Source organism: Scyliorhinus canicula, chromosome 26, assembly GCF_902713615.1.
Source record: "Scyliorhinus canicula chromosome 26, sScyCan1.1, whole genome shotgun sequence".
NCBI lineage: Eukaryota > Metazoa > Chordata > Chondrichthyes > Carcharhiniformes > Scyliorhinidae > Scyliorhinus > Scyliorhinus canicula.
Window position 1 is genome coordinate 5,828,412 of NC_052171.1, and position 17,238 is coordinate 5,845,649.

General features: G+C 47.8%; 1 protein-coding gene across 8 annotated transcripts in view; it reads left to right on the forward strand.

Annotated features, from left to right (window-relative positions):
• The window catches only part of slc4a5a (solute carrier family 4 member 5a), a 117,982-nt gene that overhangs the window by 14,413 nt on the left and 86,331 nt on the right, over nt 1-17,238 (forward strand). For 7 of the 8 annotated variants that reach the window (XR_005458787.1, XM_038785297.1, XM_038785302.1 and 4 more), the window contains exons 2-4: nt 917-978; nt 4,501-4,689; nt 12,719-12,848. Coding sequence is in view for 7 of the 8 variants with exons in the window: in XM_038785297.1 (XP_038641225.1) it covers nt 918-978; nt 4,501-4,689; nt 12,719-12,848 (380 nt within the window). In the remaining variant the exon portion in view is untranslated. Of the gene's footprint in view, nt 1-916; nt 979-4,500; nt 4,690-8,076; nt 8,229-12,718; nt 12,849-17,238 lie in introns of those variants that run through there. The other variant, XM_038785304.1, reaches the window with a different exon arrangement.

The following is a 17,238-nucleotide window of genomic DNA, read 5'->3' on the forward strand; positions in this document are numbered from 1 at the left end:
ACCCACGCACACAGGGGGAGGACGTGCAGACTCCACACAGACAGTGACCCAGCCGGGAATCGAACCTGGGACCCTGGAGCTGTGAAGCATTTATGCTAACCACCATGCTACCCTGCTGCCCTACCCTGCTGCCTATTGTTGACGTTTAAAATAATTGTAAATTTGTACATCTGCCAAACCGCGAGCAACAACCTGAATCAGATTGTTTTACGGCTCAGGTTGTAAAACAGAGGAAAGCCAGATAGCTGCCTCATGCGGGGCTATCTATAGAGTATTTTGTTCACATGTATCTTCCCCTGACATATAAAATCCATTGTGTCAGAGGCACAGCCAAGCGTAGCCAAGCAATTTTCAACTCATATTATTCCAGTGACTCAGTCATCTCAAATTGTGGCAATACAAATATTCATGATGGAGCTCCGTTGTCAGAGATATGTTCCCAGGACATTTCAGCAACACCTTGGGGCAGCATGGTAGCATGGTGGTTAGCATAAATGCTTCACAGCTCCAGGGTCCCAGGTTTGATTCCCGGCTGGGTCACTGTCTGTGCGGAGTCTGCACGTCCTCCCCCTGTGTGCGTGGGTTTCCTCCGGGTGCTCCGGTTTCCTCCCACAGTCCAAAGATGTGCGGGTTAGGTGGATTGGCCATGCTAAATTGCCCGTAGTGTCCTAATAAAAGTAAGGTTAAGGGGGGGTTGTTGGGTTACGGGTATAGGGTGGATACGTGGGTTTGAGTAGGGTGATCATGGCTCGGCACAACATTGAGGGCCGAAGGGCCTGTTCTGTGCTGTACTGTTCTATGTTCTACCTTGAAAGGGAGTCTTTGCCCCGTTCCTTTATCCCTGGTGATTGTACCTGCCATTATAATATGCAGCAGAATCGTTCAATTCCTCAGTTTCATCTTTGTTTTCTTTCAGAATGGACCATGAAAGGGGAATGGGGCATGCAAGACAAAGATATGATGACGAAGAGGACGAGGGTGAGTAAAGTCACAGAAATAAAATCAGAAACATCCAGTGTATCTCTGAGGTCCTTGAACAGGGAATGTTTCCGCTTTGAATTCTAGGTGATATTATGTTGGCTGGTTTCGGTGCTGTGATAAGTGCCTTCAATTAGCACAAGAAGAATCATTCAGGCAATGATTCTGACTGACATCCAGTGAACGCTGCTGCGTGGAGTCTGTGTGCAAAGATAAATATGCTCCAAGTTGTTCAATCATGGTCCACCGCCCTCACACCTTCTGCCATATTCCCACCAACGCTCAGCAAAAGGACTGCAACATCAGCATGGATTGTCTGGGGACCTAACCTCGAACAACAGCTGGATATTGTCCTTTTTTTGCAGGGTCCGGTGATGAAGCTGGTGAAAAGGGGGTGGGTGGTTTCCGCCCATTCGTGCAGAGCAGGTGAGGGCTGGGGGGGGCACGTAAGATTCCTCCAATGAGGACTCCCGCTTCTCCATCTTCTCAGAGTTCTAACAGTTCCTTGGCATCTATGAATCAGAGAGGAAAAACATCTTTTCCATGATAGCCGAGCTGGTACACCAAACCTAGCATTCCTCCTTGCAAAGCTGCATTTATCAGCCCACAGATTATGTGTTGTTGGGGTGGGGGGGGAGGAATAGGGACTAATTGCATGGTCTCTAAAGGTGGCACGGTGGCACAGTGGTTAGCACTGCTGCCTCATAGCACCGAGGACCCGAGTTCGATCCTGGCTCTGGGTCGCTGTCCGTGTGGAGTTTGCACATTCTCCCCTTGTCTGCCTGGGTCCCACCCTCACAACCCAAAGATGGCTGGGTAGGTGGATTGGCCAGGCTAAATTGCCCTTTAGTGGGAAATTTAGAAAAATAATAATTGCAGGTCCCATTTCAGAGAGCCAGACCAGGGGTAATGAGCTGAATGGATGCTCTTTGCTGTATCATTCTCTAATTCATCATTTAAAATCCTTTTTGTGAATCAGGGGTGGGATTCTCCCCAACCCGGCGGGGCGGGGGGTCCCGGCGTAGCGGAGTGGCGCCAACCACTCCGGCTTCGGGCCTCCCCAAAGGTGCGGAATTCTCCGCATCTTTAGAGGCCAAGCCCTCACATTGAGGGGCTAGGCCCGTGCCGGAGCGGTTGGCACCACACCGACTGACATCCAAACCGGCTCCAGCGGCCTTTGACGCCCGCCGCCCGCCGCCAGGATTGGCCAAAAGGCCTTCGCCGGTTCGCGCATGCGCCGGTGCGTCAGCTGCCACTGACGTTACCACCGGCGCATGCGCGCTGGGGGATTCTCTTCCGCCTCCGCCATGGTGGAGGCCGTGGCAGCGGCGGAAGAAAAAGAGTGCCCCCACAGCACTGGCCCGCCCGCCGATCAGTGGGCCCCGATCGCGGGCCTGGCCACCGTGGGGGCACCCCCCAGGGTCCGATCGCCCCAGGACCCCGGGGGCCCGCTCGCGCCGCCAATCCCGCCGCCACCGGAGGTGGTTCAAACCACGGCGGCGGGAGAGGCCTCCCAGCGGCGGGACTTCGGCACATCGCGGGCCGGAGAATCGCCGCAGGGGGCTCACCGATCGGCGGGTGGTGTTTCCCGCCCCCGCCAATTCCCGGGTGGCGGACAATTTCTGCCGGGGCGGGGGCGGGATTTTCGGCGGCCCCGGGTGAGTCTCCGACCCTGCGGGGGGGGTTGGAGAATTCCGCCCCAGATGTCCATTCAGCCCCTTTTAAAAACACCTGTATGATGCAGAATGAAATTCTGCTCCTGCGCTTTGTTGCCATATCACTACTGTTTTGACTGTTTCTCCAGAATGGTGCTGGGGCTAAAAGGGTTAGATTATGACGACAGGTTACTTGGGTCGATTGTATTCCCTTGAGTACAGAGATTAAGGGCTGATCAATTTGAGGTATTCAAGATGATGAAAGGATCTGATAGGATAGATAAAGAAAACCTACATCCCTCTTGTGAGGAGTCTTGACCAAGGGAGTGTGAAGTGATAACAGTATTAAGGGCTTTGAACCAAGGTGAGTGGAAAGGGGAGGTGAGATGCCAATCACTGCTGGTTTAATTCAATGGTAGAACAGGCTTCGAGGGCTGAATGGCCTCCTCTTGTACCACATTCCTAAGTAAAAAGTGCGTTCCGGACTGAATTCGGCCAATTAATGTGAAAAGAACAAAGCTGAAGATCCAGTATGGTGCAAAAATAAACAGCTGCAGCTATCTGTATCTGAGCAAAGAGCTAAATCTCTCCACAGAATCAGGCTTTCGGCAAGGTCTCACATGAGCTGTGAGGAGGGTGCAGAGATGCTTCAGCGGGATTTGGACAGGCTGGGTGGGTGAGCTCATGCATGGCAGATGCAGTATAATGTGGATAAATGTGAGGTTATCCACTTTGGCAGCAAAAATAGGAAGGCAGAGTATTATTTGAATGGGTGTAAATTGAGAGAGGCGGATACTCAGCGAGACCTTGGTGTCCTCGTGCATCAGTCGCTGAAAGTGAGCGCGCAGCTACAGCAGGCAGTAAAGAAGGCAAATGGTATGTTGGCCTTCAAAGCGTGAGGATTTGAGTACTGGAATAGAGATGTTTTACTGCAATTGTATCAGGCATTGGTGAGGCCACACCCGGAGTATTGCGTGCGGTTTTGGGGTCCTTATCTGAGGAAGGATGTTCTTGCTATGGAGGGAGGGCAGCGAAGGTTTACCAGGCTGATTCCTGGGATGGCGGGACTGTCATATGAGGGGAGACTAAGTCGGGTTAGGATGATATTCATTAGAAGAGTGAGAGGGGATTATGGAAACTTAGAACATTCTAACAGGATTGGACAGGGTAGATTCAGAAACAATGTTCCCGATGGTGGGGGAGTCCAGAACTAGGGGTCAGAGTTTGAGGATAAGCGGTAAACCTTTTAGGACTGAGGTGAGGAGAAATTTCTTCACCCAGAGAGTGGTGAATCTGTGGAATTCACTCCCACAGACAGTAGTTGAGGACAAAACATTGTGCAATTCCAAGGAGGAATTCAATATAGCACTTCGGGTGAAAGGGATCAAGGGATATGGGAGGAAGGCGGGATCAGGGTATGGAACTTGATGATCAGCCATGATCATAATGAATGGCGAAGCAGGATCGAAGGGCGGAATGGCCTTCTCCGTGTACCCGAACAGGCGCCGAAGTGTGGCGACTAGGGAATCTTCACTGTAACTTCAGTGTTAATGTAAGCCTACTTGTGACACTAATTGTGGTGAATGTAGTACTGCTACCTTTCACCCGAAGTGCTACCATTCACCATTGTAATTGCATTACATTGTATTGTATTATGTTGATGCCCTTGTGGGCTCTGCCTGTTGCTCCGCCCCCTCGGGGGGGTCGCAGGCAGGCACAGTTCTAGCTGATTAGATTGATGCAGCCACTGTTCACTTCAACTCTCCGTCTCGTGTGAATTGATGGTCGCATCACTAATAAAGATTATTATTATTATTCTATGTTTCTGAGTCTCAAGAATTTTCCTAAATGAGTCCCTTTTGTCCAGATCAAAATGCCATCTACATTGGGATCCCTCCACCCCAAGGCTACAGGAGAAAGAGACGGCGGAGGAAATGGCCGACAAGTCGAGAGAAAACCAGCGATGGGGAATGGTACCCCGAGAGGCAAGAGCGATCCGATACGGATGAAGGAGGTGAAAGAGTGCTCACGCCTGTAGACAGCGCCAGTATTGCCAGTAGGTCATTTACATTTTATTCTCGAGGTGTCATGGCTGAGCTCGGGCTGTCAGTTGTTGGAGTTTTCATCATATGACACTTCATCTCCAACTACCCAGCCATTTCCCCATCTCTAATACATTTATAATGATTAGTGTTCAAATAAAGTGAAAAATATCACAATTTTTAATGTTCCCATAATGTTTCTTCCTGGTTGCTCGCAGCAGTAAACCGATATTAAGCTATAACCTGAAAAATATTGGAGGATTGACAACTGTAAATTCATCCCATCAGTACAATTCGATCAGAAATAATTCCTCCAGGGCAGCAGGGTGGCACAGTGGGTTAGCCCTGCTGCCTCACGGCGTCGAGGTCCCAGGTTCGATCCCGGCTCTGGGTCACTGTCCGTGTGGAGTCTGCGTGGGTCTCACCCCTACAACCCAAAGATGTGCAGGATAGGTAAATTGGCCACGCTAAATTGCCCCTTAATTGGAAAAAATTAATTGGGTACTCTAAATTTTAAAAAAAGGGAAAGAAATAATTCCTTCATTACAACTTGAAGGGGCCACCTGGTGTTGTGTTTTTATAGTGATATGAAGGTACCAATCATTCTTAATAGATTTGACAAAACATGTTGTGGGTTAATTTATTAAGACTAGGTACATGATAACAGATCTACATGGTCAAAAGGCTTGAAGACACATCATCAGCAGAGCTGTGGGTGTGTGTCCATAGAACATAGAACAGCACAGCACAGAACAGGCCCTTCGGCCCTCGATGTTGTGCCGAGCAATGATCACCCTACTCAAACCCACGTATCCACCCTATACCCGTAACCCAACAACCCCCCCCTAACCTTACTTTTTTTTAGGACACTACGGGCAATTTAGCCTGGCCAATCCACCTAACCCGCACATCTTTGGACTGTGGGAGGAAACCGGAGCACCCGGAGGAAACCCACGCACACACGGGGAGGACGTGCAGACTCCACACAGACAGTGACCCAGCCGGGAATCGAACCTGGGACCCTGGAGCTGTGAAGCATTTATGCTAACCACCATGCTACCATGCTGCCCATTTTAACGGCAGTATGGGGTGGTTTCATTGGGAAATCCCATTGACAAGCAGGAACAGTCAGGAATCCCTACCATCATTGCAACAGCAGGGCTGTACCATCCTGTATTTGGCATGGTGCTGCTACACACTCATTTTCGGCTTTAAAAGTGTAGACTAAATCCAGGTTCAAATTGTTGTTCTGTCCATGTTGGCATTTCTTCAACAACTTGAAGTCCATCGCTGTTTGACGTGGTCTGCAGAACATTTAGCACCTTTAAATTAAAAACTATCACACTGTTTTTAATAATTGGCTTCTTCAGTCAATTTGCAGCACTGGGGAGATATGAATCTAATATCAAATGGTCACAACTACAATAAATTGTCACCTGGATTTGGTTAATATTGTCGCTTCATTGATTCAGAGCTTTGATTGACTGCTTTGATGTGTGTAGTTGCTGATCAATGTTATTCCTTGACTCATTGAAGATAGTTAATAGTGGAGATCAGGCGAATAAGAAGCACTACTTCAAGATCACCAATACATTAGAACAAGGGGACACAGGCTGAAATGTACTGAAAACCCGTAGATTCTCCCAGCAGAGGTGAAAGAATGGGAGGAGGCTCTGGATTGAATATTAGCCGAAAAAGTTTTCATTCACCACACACTGGTGAGCTTAAACAATGAGGGCGGAGCAGACTCAATGGGCCGAGTGGCCTAATTCTGCTCCTATGTCTTAAGGTCTTTGTGGTCTTCTGGCCCGTGTTTCATCTCCACGCATTGCTGAGTAACTGAGGTTGCCTTGGGTGGCAGCATGCTGGGTACAATCGACTTCAGCAGGCCTGGGATAGGGAGAGGGAAAAATCAGGCGAGCTCCCTAACTCCTCGGGCCAATCCACTGACCCTGCACAGAGGGCCAGCCGTGTGTGAGCACAGGTCGGATCGGGATCCAACTTGACCAGAATGCCATTCTCCCACTGTGCCCCCCCCCCCCACCACCCACACCCCCCCCACCCACTGAACAATGATAAGGTTCTCCAATCAAACCTGCGCCAATGGCTCAACTCACTGCTGAATTTCCGGGAAATAAATTTCACAGTAGCCAATCTTGGCCCATCAGCTACTTCACTTTGGTTTGTTTGCACTTGTCTCCGATATTGTTAGAAGAACCGTGGTGCTGAGCAATAGTTCCTGATCTCAGTTACAGCCGCACGCCACTTGTGGCTCGACTGCTTACTAGGGTCAAGCAGGGTTCAAAACCAGCTTCCAGGTCAGCTTCCGATGATTGTGCATAAAGGACATTGGGGATTCTGTGTACTCAGTGCCAGATTCTGAACGCATAGACAGTCGCGAGGAACTAAAGGCACATTGTTTCCAGTCGGAATTCAAGGTACAAATAAATCTCACCATTGCAAATGCTAATCTGTTAACTGTTGCCACTCTGTGGGCCTGACCAGGCAATATTTTACACTCAACTCTGCAAGGATCCTAAACTGGTAATGTTTCAAAACAAAGGAACTCATTAAAGCCCGTGTACAACTTTAATCAGGCTGGTAGTGAAACATCCATCAGTCATAACCCAATTATTCAGCACTCAGACCAAGGGCAGGCCATTCAGCCCCTCAAATCTGTTCTCCCTCTGTAACTCAACTCCATCCACCCGTCTTTGCGCCATTTGATACCCTCATTCAACAAAAGTCTCAGTCAGGGTCAGCCCTATTCCCACACACTAAAATGTAAGTTCACTCATAGACTCAGAAATGCTCCTTCCCTCACCCTGTTCCCCACCCTGCCAAATTCCAGACCTCTCCTAGATTGCTAGTTTTCCCACAGAAATCTGGACACTTTTAGTGTTGTTCTTGAAGAGAGAGAATGGGATGATTTAAATAAATACAAAGCCACCTTTTCTTTCCAAACATTGATCTGGCTTTAAGAAGATGGGGCGCTGTGCGTGTGAGGTGAGGGGGGTTAGCAAGCCCCAACCCTCGAGTGAATATAGTGTCTGCTCAGTTCATCGTCAAGATACTGGAACTGGGACACGCAAGTATTCATTGATTCCCTTTCATTCATGTTGAAAGGGCAGCATTAGCTTGCCTTGGCCAGAAAGGAAGAAACACTCACCAATTGCTAAACTTCAGCTTCAGCCTCTTAAAAAAAAATATCAGGGAAAGATTGAAAAAGGTAAGGAGGGGGAGGGGGGGGACATTTTAATGCAATTCATTGTCTGATTTTTGAGGGGCCTTTTTTCTTGATGCGCTGGGGAAAAGGTTCGGGAATGGTTAAGGTCAAAGCTTTCTCAGAATTGAAATGGGTAAGCTCTACTGGATTTGGCATAATCATCAATAGGACTCAACTCAGCAAAGGGCGTGCTATTCCATTTAATCTCCAGGGCAAGCAGCTCTGTGTAACAGGCTTTGACACACTCTGTAAGGCTGCAGCAAGTTACCCCGAGCACAGACAGGCCTGTTTTTAATGTGTGTGACAAAATGAGTGAGAGTGAAGCAGGTAGGGTTGAAACCGTGGCTTTTGTTGTCGATTTGTCAGTCGCGTTTTGAGGCCCGGATCGGCGTGTTTGTCTTGTAGCCACAAGAGAACTGATGTAATTCATTTTGTTTCACTCTGTTAACACTTTGTGGACTGCAGTAACATTGCAGGAAGGAATATAGCCGGGTCAGGCAAAAGTATTTGAGTGAAATGGTCTTTGCACTTGTTTTCTTGAACTCTACTTCACTTGGGTTTACAAGTATTCAAAAGAGTGGTTTATACTTTGCATCTTTACAGAGGGTATGTGTGTGCCAGTCTGTCGACACTGACACTGTCGACAAGTTTGCTCAACTTGAGTTTGGATACAACTGAAATTTTAAGTAGACAAACATTAATTTGTGAGCCCGTTGGAATTTAATGTTCGTGCTCCTTTCAAACAGAAGACACAGTTTGTCTCGATGGAATAATTTGATGCTTGACCTATTTGTGCCAAGTGAGGGAGGCAAGAAACCGACATATTTACTTTTTTGATCGTAGAAACCTTCCAATCAGGTGGAAGGAACAGCACGAGGGCAGGTTGTTGTAATTCAGCTCTGGATGTGCCCTGCAAAGTGGGAAAGTCACATCCCCCAGCTCGACCTCCTCGGTCAGGAATCAAAGTCAATTTTCAGGACTGCGTCAGTCAATGGTCAGCAAGGACCTCTGCTCACCACAGTCCATCATTCAGGTTGATGAATGCGTGAAGTTACACAATTGTGAATGTCTGTGCGTATGATTGTGTGTGTGCATGCGTGCGTGTCCTGCGTGATTGTGTGTGCCTGTCCGTGTGTGTGTGTGTGTGTATAAACCAAGTTCAAGTTCAGCTGTGACGCCTTCCAATGTTTGAAGTCTTTGATATTCACTGTCACATCAAGATTGCCTTTGGACAAGTGAAGTGAAAAGTGGTGCAGAGGTGTACCTCACATTGAGCCACTGAGCTGGGAGGAGAGAAGGTTGGTGGAAAACAATTGATTCTGAATAAAGCTTTGCCTCCCCAGTAACCAAGTACGTCTGGACCCCACTGCAAAGGGCCACAGACAGCTGATTAGTTTAACACCATGGTCCCCCGTTTGTGACTGGAGGTGGGTATAATTGCGTTGGTACACATCTCTGATCAACTGTGGCACCCCTGACAGAGATTCATTGATAGTCACAACAGAAAACAATGGAAATCATGTGTAAGTTTGCAGATAATTAATTTGTAAGCAAGTCAAAGGATTCGAGTTTGAAGAACAGCCAGAATTTAGCTTGCCTTCTATCACCACTTTAAGAGGTTTTTACTAGAAGACAACATTGTAGGATTGGCTAGTAACCATAGGAACTGGAATTCCTGCCCGGAAGAATTAGTTACAATTGCTTTTGAGTCAGAAAGTTTCCCTTGCAGTTCAGAAGAACAAGCGGTCTTGGAAATGATAGGTAACCGATGGGAAAGAGGACATGACAGCCATGCAAATGTCGGAGACATTTAATTTCAGGGATAAAGCCAAAGCTTTTATTTGATTCATGCTGGGGTGTAATGGGATGGTTAATAGAATTAAAACTCGATTTAATAGGATTAACTTCTCTGAGCAAAAGCACACACATGCTGGTAAACTAATAGAAAACTGAAGTGAAGCAATGGAGTTAAATGGTGCCTCCGAACCAATGTGGAGCGGATCTACGTTTCCCAGAAGGTGGAGAGAAATATAAAAAGCAGCTAAGAACAGGGAAGGCCAGCAGGATTAGCAGTGTTACAATTTAGAGAGGAGGACGATAGTCTCAATGTGGCACTATTTTCCAGTGACGTTCAAAGTCAGGAATCAAGCATGTTCCTTTGAGGGATTTAGTAGGCCAGGTTAGGTGTGAGGCCAATAAATGAGTGCTGATTTAAATAGGTACTTTGCATCGGTGTTCATTTCTGAAATGATGCTGTTGCCCTCGTACAGAATAAGACCATAAGACATAGGAGTGGAAGTAAGGCCATTCGGCCCATCGAGTCCACTCCGCCATTCAATCATGGCTGATGGGCATTTCAACTCCACCTACCAGCATTCTCCCCGTAGCCCTTAATTCCTATAAGATAGCCCTTAATTCCTATAAGAATAGGTGCAAAGCTAAAGTCGAGATAGCCTCAGGAACTGAAGATTAAGATGTTCCTGGCTGATTGGGGTAAATCGGTTGGTCCAGAAATACAGAATGCTAAGTGGACACGTGAACCACTGACTTGCCCAAATCTAGTTCCCATGGATTGGAAGTGAGCTCATCTGGTTCCACACTTTAAGGAGGGGGGGGGGGGGGGGGGAGTCAGACCCTAGCATTGATCAGTTTTATCAGTTATCAGGGTAGACATTCGATTTGATTTCTGATCACTGGACGTGTCTGACAGTTAGAAAGGATTCTGTGCATTGCTTCAGGCAGCGTAAGTCCCATTTTAATAACCGAATTGAGTTCTTTCGGGAAATGATCAAAATAGTGGATTTGACATTCCTATTGATGTTGTATAGCTTGTTTTCCAAAAAAACCTTCAATACATTTGACCAGAAAAGCTTATGGATAGGTTAGGCTGGAGGGGATTATATGAGGCTAGATAGGAAATCTGTTGTGAACAGATCTTGTGAATAAGATTGTTATATCGAGGGGGAAGTTTTGAATGAAACTTAATTATGAGAAGGCTGAGGCAATTCATCAACTTCATCTCGGATTTGGATGAGATCTAAAGGAACTCATTCTAATTTGACAAATAATGCAAAAGTTGTGTGTGGGGATTAATAATTCAGAGGGAATCAGTCAGCTAATTTCTCTAAAGTGGGGGAATGGCCTTTCAAATGGCAGATACCCGAAAATGTGCAGAATGCAGAGTTCGGGGATAATATCCCCCCTCCCCTCCCCCCCCCCTCCCCTCCCCCCCCCTCCCCCCCCCTCCCTCCCTCCCTCCCCCCCCCCCCTCCCTCCCCCCCCCCCCTCATATCCTCAGTTCGAGGATAATATCTCCTGAGGGTTGCGAGTTCCTGCCATGGGTCTTCATGTGTCTGAACAGGCTAATTCCCAACCCGCCGAACTTTGAACACATGAGGCAGGACATCCCCAGTGGGTTCGGGAGGGCAGGATTTCCTTCCTTTTCTGTCCGTCTGTGTTGCTGCTCTGCCTCATTGAGAAGGTACTAGGGCCTGAGGCCAAGTTGCCACCGTTCTGAGTGATTTGTGGCAAGCTCCTCCCGGTCATTGAGGTCACTTATTCAGGACACAGAGGAATGGGCTTAGATTCATTGCATCGTGCAATACTGCCTCTTACAGGTAATGAGTAACACAGATGGAATAAGTGGCTGTCGTGTCAGAGTGACTTTGAAAGGGAAGGAGGGCTGCAGTCACTGATGATGGGACAAAGACATTCTGGTTTGCCGAACAAGCGAGGGGAAGAAAGCGTCAGCAACAAGAAAGGACAAAGCCAATGGGAAGTTAGCAGAGGCTAATATTCAGCTACCAGTGATAAGCAACTTTGGACCCTGTATTCAGCTGTTCTGCTATGTTGGGGACAAACACATCAGAGACATGATGGAGTCAACACAGGATATTACCAAATTGGTTTCAGCTTCAGCAAACATAACCCATGCAGATCTAGCTCCTTTCTTATACAATCTTATTGTCACTTTTGAACATAGAACATATAGTGCAGAAGGAGGCCATTCGGCCCATCGAGTCTGCACCAACCCTCACTTCAACCCTATCCCCTTAACCCAATAAACCATCTAACCTTTTTCGGACACCAAGGGCAATTTAGCACGGCCAATCCACCTAACCTGCACGTCTTTGGGCTGTGGGAGGAAACTGGAGCACCCGGAGGAAATGTGCAGACCCCGCACAGACAGTGACCCATCAGGGAATCGAACCTGGGATCCTGGCGCTGTGAAGCCACAGTGCTAACCACTATGCTGCTGTGCTGCCTTCATTGTTGTGAATCCTCAGGTTTTCCCCTTTCAGACACAGTGACCAGAGAATTGCAATTGACAGTCTCAAAAAAAACTTCCGTTAATGTCCAGAGGCATATCCGCAGCAGTGGAGGGCATTTAAAGTGTTCTGAGTACCAGCAAATGGAAAGCACTTCACATTTAACTGGGACCAAAAGCTGGTCACTGTTCTGTTTGCTCATCATGCTACTGGCATTTGGCAATATCCATTTTTGACTAATGATCCCAACAGCAGTACCTCCATTCTAAACCTTGAGTGACGTACGAAGGACAATGTTGTTGAAAAGTGAATTGCCCTGTTTATGGGGATTGGGGGGGGGGGGGGGGGGGGGGTTCCCATGAATTGATCCCCAACGTGATTGGAGATAAAGGTTCAGTGTCCAGAGATCCATGGAAAGAGCCAAGCTCACCTTCAAAGATGTGTAGAGGCAGTGATAGTAGTGTCACACTGGCTCCGCCCTTCCCCATGAATACTTGACAGGATATGAATCTAATGTGATGTGCTTTGATATCCCTCTATTGCATGCAGTGTCCCCTGCTGCTGAGCGCCTGAGATACATTCTTGGAGAAGATTATGATGGCCCAACGCCGACACTTTTCACAGAGATGGATACCCTCCAGCATGATGGAGACGAGCTTGAATGGAAGGAATCTGCCAGGTGAGTGAGACTTACTCCCATTGAATGGACCTTTTCTCTGCCTATTGTTCGGCTTCTTTGTTTGAAGTGCCAGCCAGTATGATGGAACTGCTGTGGTGCAAACAGACAAGCAGTGGTTTGCCTGGTCGCTGTTGCTCTGAAGCATATTGCAAGCATGTGAAGGAACACACAAATCAGTAGCAAAAGCAAGACTCAAAAGATTAATGCCACCAATACCAAGGCTCCGATCAGAACAAGTTCTAGAAATGAACCTTAAAGTAGGTTAGTCATGTGCAGTAATGCTGAAGAAAATGTGAAACTCTTTGTTGTCTTTCTGAAACGTTGACTGTCAGAATGCCTGTAATTTATCTTTGCTGCAAATGCAACTCAGAGTGGCACGACAGTTACTAAGGCTATTGTGACCACACAAATTCTAAACTTCAGCTTCCTTGTGTAAATCATTGCCATGGCAATGAAGATCCCATTTATACAAAGGATGAAAGAGCACCTGATTGGTGGGGTGCAGGAGTGAGGGAGAGGGGAGGGAGAGGGGACGAGGAGAAAGATCGGGGACTAAACTAGATAGCCCCCTGAAAACGGGCATGGCGATTGCAATGTATGATTAGCCTGTGCCCATTCATTGGAATGCAGGCCGCATGCCAACTTCACACTGCCTGCTCATTTGAATGATTGGAGTGTGCAGCCACTGCTAACTGTGTCCTTCATTGGCTGGACACATCAGCAGGGGGGCCCCAAATCGGAACTTCCTCGCACCACTTAAAGCTAGACTGCCCTGATTAAAGCTGGCCTGCACCTCTTAAAGGGGGGAGCTTCACCCTTGCTGCTGGCAGCTGTCTCGGAAGTGAATTTAACCCAGGGAGTGATGGAAAATGGCACAACGTTGGAGACTGCAAGCTCCAAGGTTTTCAGAGCCTGCACTGGAGGCCTGAGTGAGGGAGCTGGGAAGGAGGAGAGTTTTCACCTATCCTCAGGGGGCTAGGAAGCCCACCAGATGGAGCAGAAAGCAGCCAGGGGTCCACAAGACCAGAAGACATAGGAGCAGAATGAAGCCACTCGGCCCATCGAGTCTGCTCCACCATTCGATCATGGCTGATATCTCATCCCCATTCTCCTGCCTTCTCCCCATAACCCCTGATCCCCTTATTAATCAAGAACCTATCTATCTCTGTCTTAAAGACACTCAGTGATTTGGCCTCCACAGCCTTCTGCGGCAAAGAGTTCCACAGATTCACCACCCTCTGGCTGAAGAAATTCCTCCTCATCTCTGTCAAGCCCTGAGGACCAGTATGCAGAGCCACAGGAAGATCGGTGATTTCGCACCAGTGTTCAAGAATAACCCACATCCCTTGAATGAATACATTTTTTAAAAAGCAACTGGAGCTAGCAGGAGACCAGGCAGGGCTGCACGTCCTAACCCCCCAATTGAGGAGACAGTGCTGGCCATTATTGGGATGGCCATTGCGGAGGTTGTGGTCATCAGAAAGACTGAAACTGTCCTCCGAGCTAATCCTCCCACCACACAATCTCTTCTGATTTACAAACTAAAGATAATGTAAACATAAACCTCTTACTTTCCCCCTGCCATGCTGCAGTGCGCTTGTTCAGTGAGTGATGATGAAGAGACAGCGCTTGGGCACAACCATGGCCAGGGACAAGAAGTCCGCTGGTGCCAGCTCGCCAGAGGGCGAAGTCACACACGAGTCCCTCTGCACCGTACTTAGACAAGGACATGGATATGAGAGTTTACAAACAAACAATAATGGATATGGACAATATCCGTCACGGACAGTGACCCGGGGCCGGGATTGAACCCGGGTCCTCAGTGCCGTAGGCAGCAGTGCTAACCACTGGGCCACTGTGCTGCCCTTGTTCCCACCCTTGCAGAGCCAGCCATGATGCCCTGATGGCCGATATTACAACGTCCATTGCAGCATGGTTTTTACAGCTCCTGCACTTTCTAATCCAGTGACTATGGCACCCCCCCGGATTTCTTTCCACGCTGAACAGAGACATCACACAATGGCAATTATTCAGTCCAATATTGTTTGTTGAAAATATATTTTCCAAACAACTCTTTGAAGTTAATAAATAGCTGTAATCTGCAGCGTGACTTAAATCATAACTTAGATTTTAGGATTAACAATTTTGCTTTTCCTAAAAGGGCCCTTTGTGCGGTTTAATTATATTGTGCTCTGATGCCCATGTACACCAATAAATCACAAGAAGTCCAGTCTGCACCAAGGAAACAGGAAATCGTGTTCTAATTAAAATATGGTTTCCTTCAACTTCTTTCCTGCAGGTTTTGCCTGGAACCTTGGCACACAATTGGTGGGTAGACCTGGTGTACATGGCTACCGAGAGGGAGAGGGAATTAACCCCACTCCATTGTTCTCAGTAAATATTTAAGCATTTGTTTTAGAGTCGAATTACCTATTGAACACATTGGTGAAATCTGCCATAGCTTTTTCAAGGGAAGTGGATCAATAAAGAAATAAGCACTTACATTTGTATAGTGCCTTTGTCACAACGCCCCAAAATGCCTTTGAAATCCTTTTGAATTAAAATCAAATGCTTTCCTCAGGTAGTCCATTTCGTTTTGGAAATGCAGGTCCTCAATGCTGAAATGTAGGGGTTAAATAAAGATGAACTGAAAAAGGGTAAGGGGAAGGTGAAGAGTACAGAGGCAGTGACAATACTCCAATAGTACACCCAAGTACATTCTATGTGACAATATAGCTTTCATGATGTTCAGGTTGCAGAGGTTCTCATAGACAAGGTGGCTAGCAGATAGTCTTCCTCAACCAATAGTCAGCCCTTGGTTCGGTATGTGGGCTCAAATACCAATGGCACTGCCCACTGGCAGACAATTAAGGCAACGTAACTACTGCCAGGATACCACGCATTTGCCGACATGATGTGCTGAGCATAGAGCACAGCAACAGCACATTCATGGAGCAGACATCTTTGATGCACTCATGGCAAAGTCATCTGCACGCTCCGCCTGCTTCTATCCGGTCGGAGAGAGTGTAGTGTTCTTCTTTCTGTGCTGGCTCCCTTCTACGGTGGCACAGTGGTCAGCACTGCTGCCTCACAGCTCCAGGGACCTGAGTTCCATTCTGGCCTCGAGTGTCTGTCTGTGTGGGGTTTGCACATTCCTCCCCGTGTCTGCGTGGGTTTCCTCCGGGTGCCCCAATTTCTTCCCACGGTCCAAAGACGTGCAAGTTAGGTGGATTGACCATGATCAATGCGTGGGATTACGGTGATAGGGCGGGGTGGTGGGTTTAGGAAGAGTATTTCTTTGGAGGCTTTGGTGCAGACCTGGTGGGTTGCCTGGCCTCCTTCTGCATAGTAGGGACTCTGCGGATACAACAGATGTTTCAGACATTGCTGGTTTCAGCTTGAACAATCCCCGAACACAATGATCTTCCTGCTGGCCATTGTTATTATCATCTTCATAGCTACTGGCAGTACCTGCCTCAGCTTGCACTGAGTCTGTAGGTCTCCCGTAAAGAGGTAGATATCAGTGAATATCTCAATGGTAAAACTGAGACATCCCACATACTATTCATTGTTGAGGTTGCCGCGGATCAACCTCCCTCTCATTCTGTTATCAAGGGGACTGCAACTTACAGCGAACATGACTGGCTGCAAATGGTCTGAAACCTTGACGTCCGAAACAAAGGCTTCACCACTTGCAGCACCATTTCCAGTCCACTTTCAGTAACTGCATCCTCAGGGAGAGCCAATGGGACTCGATTAGGGACGAGCCTGAAAGTGGTTCATGCTGCCTTTGTTATTTGCGAATGTTTGAGAGAAGATGTTTGCTGGAAGTTGAAAATGGCAGCCATGCTGTAAAACTAGCAGATGGAGCATTGTGCCTGCTCTGCACAGTTTGGGTAGAACCCAACCCGGCTGGGTTACTGTCTGTGCGGAGTCTGCACGTCCTCCCCGTGTGTGCGTGGGTTTCCTCCGGGTGCTCCGGTTTCCTCCCACAGTCCAAAGATGTGCGGGTTAGGTGGATTGGCCATGATAAATTGCCCGTAGTCCTAAAAAGTAAGGTTAAGGGGGGGGTTGTTGGGTTACGAGTATAGGGTGGATACGTGGGTTTGAGTAGGGTGATCATTGCTCGGCACAACATCGAGGGCCGAAGGGCCTGTTCTGTGCTGTACTGTTCTATGTTCTATATGTTCTAACACTCGGGTAAATTTTCTCGCTAAAATAGAATCCAGCACGGGCTACACCAGAAAGAGCACTAATGCCATTTTTTACTCAAGTCAGTGCCTCCAGCTAGAGTTGAACCTTTCAGCCAGCGATTCTGCTTCTGAATAGAATTATAGAATTTACAGTGCAGAAGGAGGCCATTCAGCCCATCGAGTCTGCACCGGCTCTT